Below are 17335 nucleotides of genomic sequence, written 5' to 3' on the forward strand. Positions count from 1 at the left end.
ATTTCACCCCGGATAGAGACATTTTCACAGTTCCTAAGTTGTTTGCAGCGGTCATATTAGCCAAGAAGAGTTGAGATATTCTCTGCTAAATGAAGTGCATACATATCTTAGCCAGGTCCTGGAGTATTTGGGTCTCGAGTTTAAAAAGACAGGGAAACTCTGCTGTAATGATATTAGGAGGGACCTGATCTGTATACGCCCACCCCTTTCCTTCTCATTCATGTACCTAACAAAGACCACTTTGGTTGAAATATTGAAACTTACATTTCACGTTGGGGGGGGGGGGGGGGGGGCATTGAAAACAGTGTGTGAATATCCTATCTTTAAACACCTACGGTATTTGGATGTGTGTGTGTGTGTGTGTGTGTGTGTGTGTGTGTGTGTGTGTGTGTGTGTGTAGTACTTTCTTGGACAACTGGGACGTGATGGTTTGTTGTTACCTGAAGTCGCTGTCCTTTTTTGAACTGATTTATAACAGGAGAAGGAGGGCTGGACTCACCCTGCCGTTGCTGACCACTGCCCTCTGTCCAGGACCCAGCTTCAGGATGTCTCGACAGAACAGCTGCTGACTGCAGATAAAATCCACCTCCATCGTGTTGAACTTCTTTTCAAAGGCATCTTGATCCATCCCCTGTATACGGTCGGGCAACAACGGTTTGTTTAGGATGTTATGGATTGAGTGGCATCGCCAACTCGTGTCTGAAGACAATATGATATATGATAGGACAGGCTACCACTCAAGGACATCGCTCCCCTTCCTGACTATCCAAAATACAATCTGAGTAACTATTGACATGAAGTATGATGTATGCGGGGTCGAGAAATCCCTCAGTTATTTGCAGGATCATTAAAGCCCTGTGTCAGAGCAATCATTATGATTTTCAAACATAAATATTTCAGTCAGAGCATCGAGCTGTCAGCAATGCACATACAGTACATGACAATTAAAGATCAATTTGTAATTAACCCATTCAGGCCTGACGTCGAAATTTAAAAAAAAATGTTTTCTAAATCATGACAATGTTCGGAAAGATTTGAGGCACATTTTAACGATTTTTCAAAAATAGCAGACCTACAAGTTCATAGCGCGCCACTCGGTGGCGCGCTATGAGCTTGTAGATCTGCTATTTTTCAATAGCTAAATTATAACATAATGTGTGGTTAAACGCTAACGTGACATGGATGCGTTCCAGGTCTCAATGGATTAATCTAACCAACTTTTAATTAAACTTTGGCCATTTTGTCTATAACAAATCAGGCGTGGGAGTGAGGAAGGTTTGTGGAGGTTATTAGTTTCTTCAGCATTTCTCTCCTCAGGAGAACAGGTGAAATACCAATAATGTCAGCACAACTCTGTCAGCAAGACTGTCTGGCAGCCAATAATAAACTCACACCCCCGACTCGGGTCCCACTCACACAGCCACCGCCTACCTATATTTCCACCGCCATTTGAAGCTCAAATCTCTCCCATAGTTAAAGAGAGGGGTATAATTCAAGGTTGCTTTGCCGTGGTCAGACCCAGACATGGGGCTACGTGACAGAGTCATTATCCATATTGTAGCTGGTGGCACATTGGCTATTTTTGTGTCACTAATGAGGGCAGACATGGGGCTTTCTGTTCAGCCGATCAAACCGATGGGAAGATGTTTGATATGTGCACTGCTGTGTGGGCTGGTTCCATATGCTGGCACTGGAGACAGAGTACGTACTGATGAAAGCACCTGTGGTTGTAGAACTGCCATGAGCAGGACAGTCGGTCGGGCACAACTGAATCACACAGCCATGAACAGCAAGCAGCAGCATGGCTAGTCATCTCTGGGGACCAGGTATCCACCAACACTTGTTTTTTTTCAACTTTCATTTTTATCCCACAATTTTGCAACCCATTTTTTCACCCAGTGTCAATTATCTAATGTAATCCTGGGTGCTACACTTCCACCCCCCCCCCCCCCCCGCTATTCATTATTGCTCAGTGGCGTTTTGAAGCACCCGGGAGACTGCCGGAAGTATAATTATAACTCAATGGCTCGAGCGAGTGGCCGTTTAGCCTAGCCCCGGACCTCAATTTTGAGGTTGTGACACACAAAAATACACGTTACTAAAATAATAATCAGACTAATATTGGGGGACTGAACACAACGGAGACAACGCTTCTTTCAACTGTCACTATGTGATCTTTTTTTTTTACTATTATAATTTTTTTAACATTGTGCACAATGTGCCTGCCTTGTGCTGCACCCCCCCCCCCCCTCCCCTGACAGATCATGTGGAACTGGCAGTGAGTAGGCTGGAATCCACAAGCTGTGGAGCATCAGGTGTGTGGCTAGGTGAGATTCAAGAGAGAATTAGAAGTTGTGCTCATCCATCACAATTGTTTCCCTACAAGGGGCTTAACCACTTACCCACATCAACTCTAGTGTCACCTATTCGGGGCATGTCATAATAGGCAAACATTTGTCACAAATTGGCGAATGAATGAATAAAGCTAAATAAAGCAACATTTTAGGGATTGGAAGCCGGATCAGAACCATAATATTCAGTCATTGTGATATTCCTTCAATGATGATCATGGAAGAGAGATTTACAAACGAATGAATAGGTGAAAAAAAAGAAGTGGTGGAATGAGTTCCCTACAATCTTGTTCTCTTACCTGGCTGATTGGCAAGAACAGGTCTTTCATCTTGGCTCCTTGTTGGAGGAGCAACATGCTCTCCTCTGTCAGGAGTTTTTGGAGAAACTCTGCAGCAACCTTGTTCTTCTGGGTGAGGAGGGAGGCCCAGACGGCCTTGTAGACCACAGTATTCTCTTCAGTGGGTTTACCACTGGGGTTATCAATCACCCCCACACGCACTCCAGAGCTGGCCTTCTGCACACGGGCACGCACGCACACACACACACACACGTGCACACACACACGAACACACACACGTGACAAGATAATAACACACAATAAATACAAGATAATAATGCCTAACCAAACTTATTATTTCAACAGATTTCTTATTTATATAACACAACTAGGAATGTCCCGATCAAATTATTTTGCACCCGATCCGATTCCAATCATTTTATTTTGAGTATCTGCCGATACCGATTTTTCCTGATCCGATAATTATATTTTTATAGAACACTTATGCCATATCACAATAGTACAATTACAATATCCAGTCTAATATCATGATATGGATATAATATTGATACTAGGGATGTCAAAATGCTAAGTAAATCATTTATTAAATCAACATTACTGCATAGTAATACAGTAGGTGCACATGTGGGCATGGACTGCAGTGCACAGTAAATATCCTCAGTGATTATTTAACTTTAAGAGAGTACATTTGTACTCCTAGTTAAAATAATACTGAGGAATTTGCTGTGCATTGATGTGCAAACAACTGCAAATCAATGAATGTGTTTGAATTTAAGAACGAACAGAAACCATGATCTCACCACATGTTTCAGGGCATTGAGAAACAGCCTTCTTCCTGACTCCTTCTCAAAATCGCCAACTATCCACATGGTCACACCACACATGCCATCCTCATCTGAAGCAGAAGAGAAATTGTACCACTGAAATAATGATTATATGGCATGTGCACATGTTATATCTATCATGCTCAAATACCATTTTGATAGCAGGAGAATGTGCTCTGTGACAGACTACATAATCGATACGCATATCAATCCCCACCCTTGCATTTAGGTGTAGCTGTAAAGGCAAGTGTGTTTTATCCAATTTTCCCTTCCAATCTCGATCCTAATGCTTAGCTTGCTTTTAGTGTTGCTAATCCTTTAAAAGGTTCTTCACGCTATCTACAGTCTATACACTGACAGTGAGATGGCAGCAATCAAGTAAATGAAATAGTGCGCGCGTGCGTGCGTGCGTGCGTGCGTGCGTGCGTGCGTGCGACTGTACGTGCACATCCACAAGTAAGGCAGATGGCGAGAAAGATGGGGCAAGAGTGAGAGAGAACAGTGAGAAACGGAGAGATCCTGGGCAGACTGAAGATTGTGATACCCATCATGTCTTTATTTCCTCAAGCAGTCAGTAAGGCGGACAACCCATAAGGCATTCAATCAGTCGGTTAGTAAGGCCAACATGCAGCCCATCACCAAGGCCAGTCAGTCAGTCAGGTACTGTAGTGTAGTGAGGAAGACACAGTGGAGAGTGATTCCAGACTGCTGTGTTTGTTTTAAATAGTAGACCTCTCTCTAGGTCGTCGTCAGACGAACCCTCCATCTTTGCTTCCAGTCATCCCGATTCTCCATAAATCTGGCCAGCTCGTTGGTGCTTTGCGCTCCTGCGTCTTTCTTGAGTACATCCACATATATGTTAATGTGGGACGGTGCCTGTGTGTTGGTTCCCACAGCATGTGTCCTGCTAGTCTCATTCTCCTGGCTGCTATTTTCTGGCTCACCCTTGGCATTCCATCATACAGATTCATGTTGGTAACATGTGTACTCGTGCTGATGTTAAGTACTGCACGCAACATTCTGGTGTAGCACCCATCGAGAGACTTCTGCAGGGTTGGCTTCAGGGTCCAGCATGCAATGCCGTATTAGGAGAACAGACTCTACAACACTTTAATTTTAAGAAATTCCATTTTAAATTAATTTCTTATAATTCATTCAGGCTTAAAATGGTATCATCTTGTTGCGGATCTTTGGTCTGACTCTGAACTACAGTATGTCAGTCAGTAAGGCACTGTAGTGAGAGAGACAATCAGTCCTTCAGTAAGGTACGCAGTCAGTCAGGTACTGTAGTAAGAGAGACAATCAGTCCTTCAGTAAGGTACGCAGTCAGTCAGGTACTGCAGTAAGAGAGACAATCAGTCCTTCAGTAAGGGACGCAGTCAGTCAGGTACTGTAGTAAGAGAGACAATCAGTCCTTCAGTAAGGTACGCAGTCAGTCAGGTACTGTAGTAAGAGAGACAATCAGTCCTTCAGTAAGGTACGCAGTCAGTCAGGTACTGTAGTAAGAGAGACAATCAGTCCTTCAGTAAGGTACGCAGTCAGTCAGGTACTGTAGTAAGAGACAATCAGTCCTTCAGTAAGGTACGCAGTCAGTCAGGTACTGTAGTAAGAGAGACAATCAGTCCTTCAGTAAGGTACGCAGTCAGTCAGGTACTGTAGTAAGAGGGACAATCAGTCCTTCAGTAAGGTACGCAGTCAGTCAGGTACTGTAGTAAGAGACAATCAGTCCTTCAGTAAGGTACGCAGTCAGTCAGGCACTGTAGTAAGAGAGACAATCAGTCCTTCAGTAAGGTACGCAGTCAGTCAGGTACTGTAGTAAGAGAGACAATCAGTCCTTCAGTAAGGTACGCAGTCAGTCAGGTACTGTAGTAAGAGAGACAATCAGTCCTTCAGTCAGGTACGCAGTCAGTCAGGTACTGTAGTAAGAGAGACAATCAGTCCTTCAGTAAGGTACGCAGTCAGTCAGGTACTGTAGTAAGAGAGACAATCAGTCCTTCAGTCAGGTACGCAGTCAGTCAGGTACTGTAGTAAGAGAGATAATCAGTCCTTCAGTAAGGTACGCAGTCAGTCAGGCACTGTAGTAAGAGAGATAATCAGTCCTTCAGTAAGGTACGCAGTCAGTCAGGTACTGTAGTAAGAGAGACAATCAGTCCTTCAGTAAGGTACGCAGTCAGTCAGGCACTGTAGTAAGAGAGATAATCAGTCCTTCAGTAAGGTACGCAGTCAGTCAGGTACTGTAGTAAGAGAGATAATTTATCATTCAGGTCAGATAATTTGTCATAGCTACACTCCAGTGCAGTCTTGGGCAAGTGTTGGCTCTGATGACAGACCATTGGCCTAAAGCCAATCAGCAACCCCAGCAATTATCTTGCTGGACGCACAGCCTGTCTCTGTATCCAAAGGGCAATTTCACACTTTCACAGATCCATATAGCAGTGTATAATTAATTTTTGTTTAGATACTATTTGCTTTTGTAATGTTTGACAAGCAAATACACCATGGCAACACATTTGACCATTTGAACAGTGGTATTTGCCACAGTGGGCTTGAGAATTTATCTAACATGTTGACCAGCAAGCATCGCATTAAATGATAAGTGACCTCTCACCATTTTTTGTGAAGTACTTCATTCTCTTAGCCAGCACAGATGTCTTGTCCCTGGAGTCCAGGAATGAAAACATAGTTGTGTCCTCCCAATCGTCTACATCTACAAAGGAAAAGAAAATCTGTTCAGAAGGTCAAATCACAAAGGCTTAAGTATTAGGGAAATAAATGTGTGAAGCAGGAGTTGGAGTACGTGGAGAGGAAGTGAAGTCCAGGTATTTTCTGTCTGTGCTGAGAATGCGAGGGTTGATCCTGGGGACTACATTAGGCTGGTCCATCAGGTAGTCCACTACATCAATGCCCTCGGCCAATTGACCCTTGGTAGTGAAATAATAGTCACATGATTGTTAATGTTACCATACCATACGGTAACATAATACTGTACTATAGGCAACATGAATGCTCATCAATATCCTAGGCATTTCTTCACTTGTATTCGTCCAGGTATAGCATTCACAATATTATGGTAGCTGTCGAGTGTTAAAAACTAATTTGATTAAAATTAAAAACAAAAATAACTGACATTCAAGCTCAAAACGTGTCATATCACAATGCTTTTTGAACTTGTAGATCTATTTTTTGCTACTTTTGTGACACTGTTGTATGACGAAGTAGTTCATAAATTTACGAAAAAACACAAAAAATTGAAATATGGAGATCAGAGGTTTCTGCCCGACATCAACGTTATGCTAATACAGACATTAATACATTTAAAATGTACTATAGCTCTGGAGTTGTATGTACTTGCAAGCCCATCATCAAGTTACACATCGTCATAGGCTTCACAAAATGAATTAGATACGAGAAGGTTAACCACATGAACCCTTGCGCCTGTATTCTGGGCATGTCATAACAGACGAACATTCAGCGAAATGATTATTGGAGTAGAAGGATAAAATCAAAGAGCCCTGGAGGATTTTAGGTCAACTAATTAATGGCTTTACTCTAAGTGGTTAAGGCCCATTTCACATGCAGCATCATACCATGAAGACAGCTCTCTGGAAGACGTTGGTTGAATCCATGATGCGCTGCAGCAAGATGGTCTCCAGCTCATCAGGATCCGTCTCATCAGGGCTGAGAGGGACCCCGTTAAACAGAGCGAGAGGAAGGGATCCCAGCCCACTGTTCTTGTAGAACTCGGCACCTGTCTAAGAGCAGATTGGGTCAATGACTTACATTCATAGTCATTTCGTTTTCATTACATTCACCCACAATCACGAGATTCCCGAGTTAATTGGCAAAGATGTCTTTTTTTGCCGACCACGAGTTTCCCCGAGTTAAGTTTTATTTGTTTTATTAGCCGATTTTTATCATTTTTAAGACATACAAGGTTTTCCGCTGACACTCTGTGATACGTCACACGTTTGGATAAAAGAAAACTGCTGCTCGCTTCTCAGGGCTTCTGGGTAATCGAGTCCCGATGCAATCCTATGGACAATGGCGGCAGGCTGTGGGTGGGTCTGTTCTTGCTTCTTGTTGTTGAATATTTTGACATGATGACAAACGATCGCACTATTTTAAGGTGGACTTTCGTGAACTTTTGTGAAATGGAGCTACGTTCACGATCGGGTGATTCTTCAAAGGTTAGTGAAAAACTGCTTCTTAGTCATTTCTTTTTCATCTTAAAAAACAGGCGAGAGTCTAAGGACATTAGGGCAGCAAATCAAGAGGGAACACATTTTTATTTCCTTACCTGTCTTTTGTCGTCATACTCAGAACTGACTCCGAGAATCCGTTCAGCGTTGGCTTTGGGGAATTTTCTCTTCAGGTAAGAAGAGACAGTTTCAACAGACAGCGTCTCTCCTACGTCTACTTGGCTGTACATCTGCAAGAGCATGAAACAGCAGACCAGACATGACCATCACTCATCTTTACAGTACATTCCTGCCACTGCTTATAACCTCCACCCCTGCTGATTTCCGAGGTGAAATCTTCTCCCTCGTCTAGTCGAATAATGTCTCAGGCAGTCGAGCAATAGTCCAACAAATGAGTGACTTCAGAAGCAGCATGCTAGCATGCTAGGATGCTCGCTTGTTCGAGTCCCGTTCATGTCTACGGTCTACCCCTGTCAATCTTCACTTGTATCTATCAATAAAGGCAGAATAGCCAAAAAACAAATCTTTAAAAAACAAACTAGTACTTACGGAGACCATAGATATCAGAGCTTGGGATAGATCATACTCTTCTGCAATGTAATTCAACAGCCGGTAAAAGGCAACCCCAGCATCAGCGAAGCCATCAATCTCATCTTCCGTGTTGACAACAAACACAAATCCAATTCTAAAAGAAGTGAGAGAATACAGGTATTCAATTTGCAGGTGAATTGAGTCACCATCTGGTGAAGATGGCGAGTGCAAAGATTGCAGGGTAAACAGATGAACAACCTTTGCTGAGCCAGGATATACTGTACCTAAGAGGAATCTTATGCTTGTAGAAAAGCTCTGCCAGTTTCACCAGCTCAATGCTGTCTTCATGTACTGGATCAAGGAAAAGAACCTGACAACAAAGGAGTAAATGATAAAATTAAGATGTTATTGTTAGTGGCGCACGCACACATTTGAATTATTTTATTTGGATCTGCACAAGAGGCGCAATACAATAGACCCAAACAGAATTAAGGTTACATTATATGGTCCAACCAGATATAACTGCATGCTGCACATGCTTAACACACAGAGGGAAAAGAAAAAAAGAAGATAGCACATTGATGACATACTATTACTAGACAGGATGTTTGTTTTTTTGTTGTTGTTTTTTAAGTCACCTAGGGATAAATGAAACAACGCCTTCTCCAGATAGACAGACTACCCATAATAGCTGAGACAGTAAACAGTACTTAGCCAACTTTTTTTGCACTCCACCCAATTGCACACACACACACACACACACACACACACACACACACACACACACACACACACACACACACACACACACACACACACACACACACACACACACACACACACACACACACACACACACACACACACACAAAATGTACCCAGCGTTGGAGGGTTGTCTGTGTTACATAGGCACAAAGCAATATGTTTGAATGGTTATATAATCAATTTTAATAAACATTTTATTGATCCTTAGCAAATGAAATATCACGTACAGCTTTGGCTATAGTGAAGCTAGTGGAGTGCACTGCAAATGTCTGTGGTGCCAGGAAGCACACCCCAATGACGGAGTGACATCAAACTGTGTCTCTCGCTCTCTACCTGTATCTGTCTGTGTATAGTGTGGTGTGCGTGCACGCATGCGCACGTCGCACGGCACGCATCACAGGTGTGCGGGTTATGTTTAGTGAATTGGTATTAATCAGAAATGGGCTTTAACTGAACGGCATCTCTCTCATGCACGTGCACATGGATGCACGACATAGGTACGTCAGACACTGCAGAAACCGCTGCCTAACAACACTGAATTGCACGGATGTCAGGCATGTCCATCCATTTGTGTCCACAATCCGCCCTCCCACCACTGTGACAGACACACTTGAACTGTATATAGGTTTATTAGAATAGATATACTTACTGTATATAAAATAATATATATATATGATTAACCTTACTCAAGTACCTTTCCTCTGGTTGATACTGTAACTACCTTGTTGTTTGATGTGTCCTGATCAAACCTGTTCTAACATTGTTGTAATACAGCGCAAAATGCGGAATGTTGATTCAACTTTAAGCCAAAAAAAAGCTGAGGAAAGTGTATTTACACTTTCAGAGTAAAAATGAACAGCCCCGGCCTGGGCCGTAGCTCAGCGGTCCAGGCACCTTGGCCGGTAGTCCGAGTCTGGCAGTGTGCTGCGGGTTCGACTCACGCTCCCAATGGTCTTTACTGCATGTCACTCCCCCATCTCTCTCCCCCATTTCCTGTCAGCCTACTGTCTGTCTCTCTATAAAAAATATAAAATGAAGGCGAAAGCTGCAAAAAAAACAAAAAAAAACAAACAGCCAAGCTGCATGCACTGCAATTGACATTTTGATCAGGGTAGAGAATCCGAGATCAAAGGGTTTTGAGATTTCTGTTAACCTGGCAGTAGAAATAACGGTGATGGGTCGCACACATCAGTGTCACACTGATGAAGGCTGGATAGCCGAAACGTTTGTCTATTATTCACTCTAGAATAAAAGAATAAAAACTAAAGCAGTTCGACCCATCACCGTTATTTCTATTGCATGATTGAACGGGTAACGCACCATGAGTCAGAGCGCGGTGGTCACAAAGAAAAGTTAACCTGGCAGTGAACGGAGGGGGAACTTTTTCACTGACGGACCATAGCCTAGCCCAGGGGACCCTCGGAAATGCTTTGGCCATGTCTCTGGGACTCACCAAGTTGAAAAGGTTCCGCCGGATCTGCCGGATGACTCCAGGAAAGGTGGCTCTGAGAAGCTCCTGTACTCCTGATGGCCAGCTGCGGTACATGGGGTCACTCTCGATGTCATTCACCCACTGGAAAACACATAAGATGATAAGAAGGCAGGTGTTCCCTTTATTTTCACAGTTAGTCAGTCACTTTCATTACGGCATCCAACGTCTGAGTCATGCCTTCAAGATGTTTACTGAGCCTGAAGTAGAATGACAATTTAGGTGTCCTTTCATCGCAGTAATATCATTTTGCATGACAAAACTTCACAGGGAACTTTAAATGTTTTACTTTACAGGGGGGGAGGGGGGCGATGGGGGGTAACTCAACTGTATTTTTAGATTTTTTTTAATCTGCTGACTTCCTTTAAGCAAGACTCAAAGCAAATTACTTAAAGTGTAATCATTCTAACTGATGACCTGGGCACTTTATGGTGGTGAAGAAAACAAATTCTGTGTAAGGTGGCATTTCATAATCCCAGGAAGGCAATATTATAGAACACTGGGAAAGGTTTAAAACAGGACTCATTAACGTGACTCTCATCCAATCCAAACCATTGTCAATGTGGCCATAGGACATCCTGCCCCTACACTATAAGAACCCTTGTGATGAGACTATATGTTGGTGGTGTTCCCTTTATTTGCACAATACTCCTTACGTGTAACAGTTAGTCAAGTTAGTTAAAAGTGATCCATAAACAACCATAACTTCAATTTCTGCATCCAACATCTGAGTTATGCCTTCAAGATGTTCAAAATGAAAAATGGTAAAGCATTTATATTGCGCCTTTATCCAAGGCGCTTTACATTCACCCAATCACACACACAACACACATTCATATCCGACGGCAGAGGAAACCATGCAATTAGGAGTTCAGTGTCTTGCTCAAAGACACTAACTCTGGGGAGGCCTGGGATCGAACTGGGAACCTTCCGGTTGCCAAGCGGCGGCTCTACCCCCTTAGCCACTGCCGCAACCTCACTTTGTCCTGCGTTACATCATTGTGAGCAGAAATGTGCTGGGTGTGATGTTAACATATCAGAGCAACGTTCTACCAAAACAACTTGGCAAGCACCAAGCTTCACCTGTGAGAGATACGTAGGGGAAGGAAGCTTCTGTAGCTAGTAAATAATCCATCACCTGCCAAAATGGCAAAAAACAGCAAATTCACTTCCAAAAGCCTTGAAACCTCCATAAGAAACAAAAGTTCCTCCCCGTCACTGTATCTATCCATCACTCCCTCACTCACCGGGAAGACACTGGTTGAAATGATAGGCAGGGAAACTAAGTTGAATGAGTACATCGTTCAAGACTTAAAATGATCACGTTCATTTGTTTAGTCATTTCTATCCCTCAACCATTTGAATATTAAAATGGCCAGAGGGGCCTGAATGAAAGTTTGCAAGTTTTTTAATTTGATAGCTTTCCTTGGCTGCCTTCCCAGTTTATAATTGAGTTTTTTTTTTTGCAGACTCGGGACTGTTGCCATAGTGGAATGACTGATCCACTAATCCACACCCTCATGCCAGTGCTCAACAAAAAGCACCTGCAATGCTGATCTGCGCCAGCAGAATACTGCAGCCCCTCTGCCGGACAGCACTTGGCACAGTCTCTCACCATTATGGCCGGATGTCTGATATCTAAGGCATAGCTATCCTCCACAAAGTTCACAGGTAGCCTGAGGAGCTTGCCCTGGTTTTCTCCTTTGATCCCAAGGTTGTGAAGACCCTCCAAGATCCTGGCCTCTCCTCTGATGATGTCCAAAATGCTGACAAAACATGAAACACAAAGAGCACAGGTCAGTTTCCATCCATACTAGTGGGGCAGTGGCTGTCTGTTGTGGTCGACTCTCTTAACCCATTCTGACCTGAGATCAGATTCTAAAAATGTCTTCTACATCCTGACAGTTTTCTGAAAAAGCTATGTTTCTATGTCAGTCGTTCTTCGATTTTTCAAAAATAGCAGACCTACAAGTTCATAGCGCGCCACTCGGTGGCGCGCTATGAGCTTGTAGATCTGCTATTTTTCAATAGCTAAAGCATAACATATGCTAACACCAAAAGGGATTCCCGCCCAGAATGGGTTAATACTGGTGTGTGTGACAGGATCAGTGAACCCTGGGCAGCTTTGAGGCAGCCCAGGGAGTGAAAGCACTGCCTACTCTGCCAGGCTCTTACCTGAAGGGGTTGTGAACGTCCAGATCAATGTGCAGTCCGTTAATGAAGAGCCCTCCATCTCCTGGGTGGATCCCTATAGTCTCGCTCAGTCTCTGGAAGAACAAACTCAGTGATGTAAGTGCAAAGTAGAGCCGCCCTGAAACGATGCCAGATTTTGGATTTTGGAGAATCCTATACACCACCATACCAAGGCAATAACCAAAGCTTTGACAGATATTGTCAAAAAGCTCAAAATGTTCAATAATAATCAATTTGAAAAACCCTCTGGCATTCTGTTTTAAAATTTGAGAACATTTCACTAATAAACAAAATAATAAAATAAAAATAGACTTTTTACACATACAATTTACACTGTTTAACCGCATCCACTTAGCCCCTTTAAAAAAAAGAATAATGATCTGCAAGCTACCAATGCATCGCATCACATTGTGAGTGTGTAGATCTGAATTATTTGTTTTTTACTGACATGCCCAAATTAGAGATGCAAGGTTGAAAGTGACAAAGAATCAGGACACATGGGTAGCATAATATCCAATACCAATATCGTCCAAAAAGTCAACTAATGGCTGATCTATCGGTCTGGCCCTAGTCCAAAGCCAATTACAAAACACTTGAATGTGTCTTCCCGCAGTGTGTGATCTAAAAAAAAGTAAATAGCCTGAGCACACACAACAGCTAGTGCAAAAGTAAGACTAAATAGTCATGATTGGGATGATACAGAGTAGACTACAAATAGTAAGTAAACAGTAAATAGTACAGTACATCCCTATAGCGCTTTAATCTTAAGTATTTTTTTAGATACAATGTACAACACATTCACACACCAACAGAGGAGGCAATGACGCAAGGTACCACTCTCATCAGGAGAAGTTCAGTGTGTCTTGAAATACACTTCAACACAAAGCCAGGAAGAGTACAGTCACTCTACCAAGTAAGCCACACTTAGTTACGTACTTCTTACATACAGTAATTAAGTAATTTATTATCAAAGTTACAACAAGCTAATTGTCTGACATTCACGCACTAAAGATGTTATTATAATGTACAAAGTACAACACGATCTCAGGGGATGGTGCGTACGAAATCACACCTTTTGGTTCTCCTCGATTTCCTTTCTCATTTCATGCTTTATGGCCACTCTTGTCAGGGATCTGTGGGAACAGTAAAACATGAACAGTCACCATCAGCTCTTTCCACCCCAATCCCCGGGTCGGCAGTAAAAGCCCCAGTTTTAATCTCCAAAATCTGTGGCCCCTCAGATGGCACGTCTTCAGCTGACTCCCTGTAAACATTCACTCCAAGTCTTTACTCAGCACTTTTTAGTTGTTCTTCATAAGAGCTACAGTACCTAGGCAGGGGAACACGCAGACATCAGAAAAGCTGATTCGATCTACGTACTGAAAGACATTTTCAGCGCGGAGCTGACATATCTAGAGAAAAATAATGCAGGCCCGGGCTGCTAGTGTAGCGGTACGGGTGATCGCGTGTCACAGGTTTGAATCCTGATCCCGATGACCCTTGCCATGTGTCATTCCCCATCTCTCTCTCCCAATTTCCTGTCAGTCTACTGTCCTATAAATAAATAAATAACAACTAATCTTAAAAATAAGAATCTATTGTTTTTTTGTAAGAAATATGTGTCTGGTCCATTTTGACAAGAGGACTGAGATTGTCGGAGAAAATAAAACAATTGTGGGGGAAAAAAAGCATGGAAGATTCGTTTTTTTATAACAGTCTGATCATGTGAAATAAGCAACGTTTTTCTTCATGACATACTGTAACTTACCTGGCTTTGCTTGGAAAGTTCTGACTAAGATCTTGCAAGAGCTTCAGAGAATCAAACTTTGGCACAGACAAGATTCTAGCTGCTGCCTGGAAACTAAGATCTGAGGGTGAATGACAACAATAATATACATTTGCATGTACTGTATGGAAAGTAGCTGCTTAAACAAAGAGATCCAAACAAGAAAACCCAACAGCAGTGGTGTCATGCTCATACCACGCCGTGGTACCCCAAAAAAATGCGACGTGCACGCGCAGGTACGGTACGGAACGGTGCACGCGCATGCACGCTAGAAGGACCACTTCACCACTTTTCAACCTATCTTCATATACAGTAATAGGTCCTCACTAATCATCATGATAAAATGGCACGATTTTTTTCTACTCAGTCTGTGTCTCATAGGAGGGCTGTGGGCAGTTTAGAAACCGTCTTCCAGTGACATCATCATTAGGCAGATTATTTTTTAAACAAGATTTTTTACAAAAATGTTTAGATTTTCATTATCGTGAGAACGATGGCTTCCATTTTCGCATTGCAACTTTTCAGGACTAGAAAGCCTGCCGTTTCCCTTGGATTCCCCATCGATGATGTCACTGGAAGACGGTTTCTGAACTGCCCACAGCCCTCCTGAGACACAGACCGAGTAGAAAAAAATTGCGCCATTTTTTCATGATTATTAGTGAGGACCTATTATATGAAGATAGGTTGAAAAGTGGTGAAGTGGTCCTTTAACAAGACACACCAAGTACCCAGTATACTGCTGTGAACCTAGACGGTTCACAGCAGTATGGCTCTAGTAGGCTACTGCCTGCCGTGTTGTTCTGCACACAACAACAATGCCTCCTCCACCATCAAAGAGATTTGTCCGACTCCAAACCAAACTTTTTTGTTTCGTTACTGTTGTCTGATTATTTCAAGTCTATTTTTGTGTTTGTGTGTCTAAAACTCTCATACACTATAAACATTAAACAATATAGGCTTAGGCTATCGGCTGTTCTGTGGGCATGCGCACATGTACGGTAGGCGTGTGCTCGCGATTGCACGTGCGTGCGGGTGCGTGCACGTGACGTGGTACCAAAAAAGAATCGCCATTAAACCACTGCCCAGCAGAAAGATTACATTTGCTTTGATATAACAACATGCTGGGTACTGGGTAGGCAGTGTTAGTTGGGTCACCCCAAACTTTAATTCTGCCTATGCAGGCAGATTCTGCCAGTGCTTTTCAATTGGAACGGAGTGGTTTTTGGGGGGGGGGTTTTGTTGCAGAAATCCTCGAATGGCAACAAACCGCTCCGTTCCCATTGACATTAACAGAATCCGCCCGCATCGGCAGAATCAAAGTTTGGTGTGACTGCACCCTTAAAGTGGTTTATCTATTTCCCCCCCATTCGATTTTGCATAACATAAAAATGTTCAAAAATGTTCATCTAAATGTGTGTTTATATATATACTACAACTATAATATAAACCTGGAGGAAATAAATACCTTGCATCTCCCAGACTTTAAGAGGGGCCATGTCATTGGTGCTCTCCAGGAGATGCTTGCGAAATTCCCCAAGCTGCTCCTGCAGTTCAGGGTGAGATTTCCTTAGGAATGGAAAGAGGAACAGAAGAAATTACATTAATTAATACAATTGCAATAACCACCATCTACATATTAGGACGCTACTAAAGCATGTATAGCTATATACAGTATAATCCTTGGTGTTAGTTCATCCATTTGTATCTCTGAGGCCTCTTTTCCACCAGTTGGGAACCGGTTCAGTTCAGAACCAGTTTTTAGTCCATGAGCCAGACCTACAGTAGGCCTATACGGGATAGGTGAATAGGTAAAAAAATAATGAATAGTTCTCACCATGAAACATCCCCAGTTGATTACTTGATTTATTGTATTACACGTTTTCTGAAATCGTACATTTAAATATGCAAATTAAGCATTATAAGCATTATATGCAGAAAATATGAAAAAGCTACTACTGTGGAAGGGTTATCATATATTAATTTACTTATATTAACAATTTAATATAGGTATGGTTTTGCCCACTCAATTCATAATTAACGTTCCAATTTTGGAGGTCTGGCTCATGGACTAAAAACTGGTTCTGAACTGAACCGGTTCCCAACCAGTGGAAAAGGGGTCTGAGAGTGTACACATGTAGCCAAATGGACCCGTGCTTAATGGTTCCATCGTATGACGATATATATCGATTAATCCCGACGATATTAATCGATTTAATTATATATATACACCGCTATGTAAATAATAGTACCCTGTCAAAAGCATACTATTTCCGCATGCAGCACACCCAACAGGGGGACTTCACCTTAGATGAAGGGTTGACAAAATCATGTTACTTTTTACAATTCACAGGCACTGTGGTTGGTGGGTGCAATGGTAATGCAATTTAACCTATTAGGGATTAGTGAGTTATGGTGTGTGTGATATGAAATGTGAGTTTTAATCATACTCCATCATATTCAAGTGCTTTTGGAGAGAAATGAGACGGACTCCATGCAGTCACTTTCAGTAGTAGAGTACTGTATGTAGGGGAGCTGTGTGTGTATGTGACTGTGCCCACTGCCCAGGTCATGGTCATTATTACATCAAGGAAAGCAATTATGTTTCTGCACTGTCAAATAGATCTACATCTATCCTAAGATGCCATCAAAGAAAGCTTTTTATTAACATGTTAACTCGAGCTAGGTTCTAAACAAGAAAGCATGTTTACAGTTGTTGCACAGAAATTAAGTCATTTTAGAGAAATGAGACTCCATGCAGTCACTTTAGTAGAGTACTGCAGAGGTGAGATGTGTGTGTCTGTGACTGTGCCCAGGTGATGGTCGTTGATGCTCAATAATACATCAAAATAAAAAATGTCAAGAAGCTCGGAGGGGGGGGGGGGGGGGGGTTAAATCATC

The 17335-nt window shown here is 42.5% G+C and overlaps 1 protein-coding gene across 5 annotated transcripts in view; it reads right to left on the bottom strand.

Annotated features, from left to right (window-relative positions):
• The window catches only part of uggt2 (UDP-glucose glycoprotein glucosyltransferase 2), a 54348-nt gene that overhangs the window by 28958 nt on the left and 8055 nt on the right, over positions 1-17335 (bottom strand). For all 5 annotated transcript variants that reach the window (XM_079519008.1, XM_079519009.1, XM_079519010.1 and 2 more), the window contains 15 exons: positions 15903-16003; positions 14420-14519; positions 13724-13784; positions 12634-12725; positions 12074-12224; positions 10423-10542; positions 8489-8574; positions 8223-8358; positions 7772-7903; positions 7062-7226; positions 6272-6395; positions 6083-6181; positions 3451-3545; positions 2651-2866; positions 500-631 (listed from right to left, as the gene is read on the bottom strand). In XM_079519008.1, coding sequence (XP_079375134.1) covers positions 500-631; positions 2651-2866; positions 3451-3545; positions 6083-6181; positions 6272-6395; positions 7062-7226; positions 7772-7903; positions 8223-8358; positions 8489-8574; positions 10423-10542; positions 12074-12224; positions 12634-12725; positions 13724-13784; positions 14420-14519; positions 15903-16003 — 1810 coding nt within the window. The remainder of the gene's footprint in view (positions 1-499; positions 632-2650; positions 2867-3450; positions 3546-6082; positions 6182-6271; positions 6396-7061; positions 7227-7771; positions 7904-8222; positions 8359-8488; positions 8575-10422; positions 10543-12073; positions 12225-12633; positions 12726-13723; positions 13785-14419; positions 14520-15902; positions 16004-17335) is intronic.

The sequence above is a fragment of the Electrona antarctica genome (genome assembly GCF_951216825.1).
Source record: "Electrona antarctica genome assembly, chromosome: 13".
In the NCBI taxonomy this organism is placed as follows: Eukaryota; Metazoa; Chordata; class Actinopteri; order Myctophiformes; family Myctophidae; genus Electrona; species Electrona antarctica.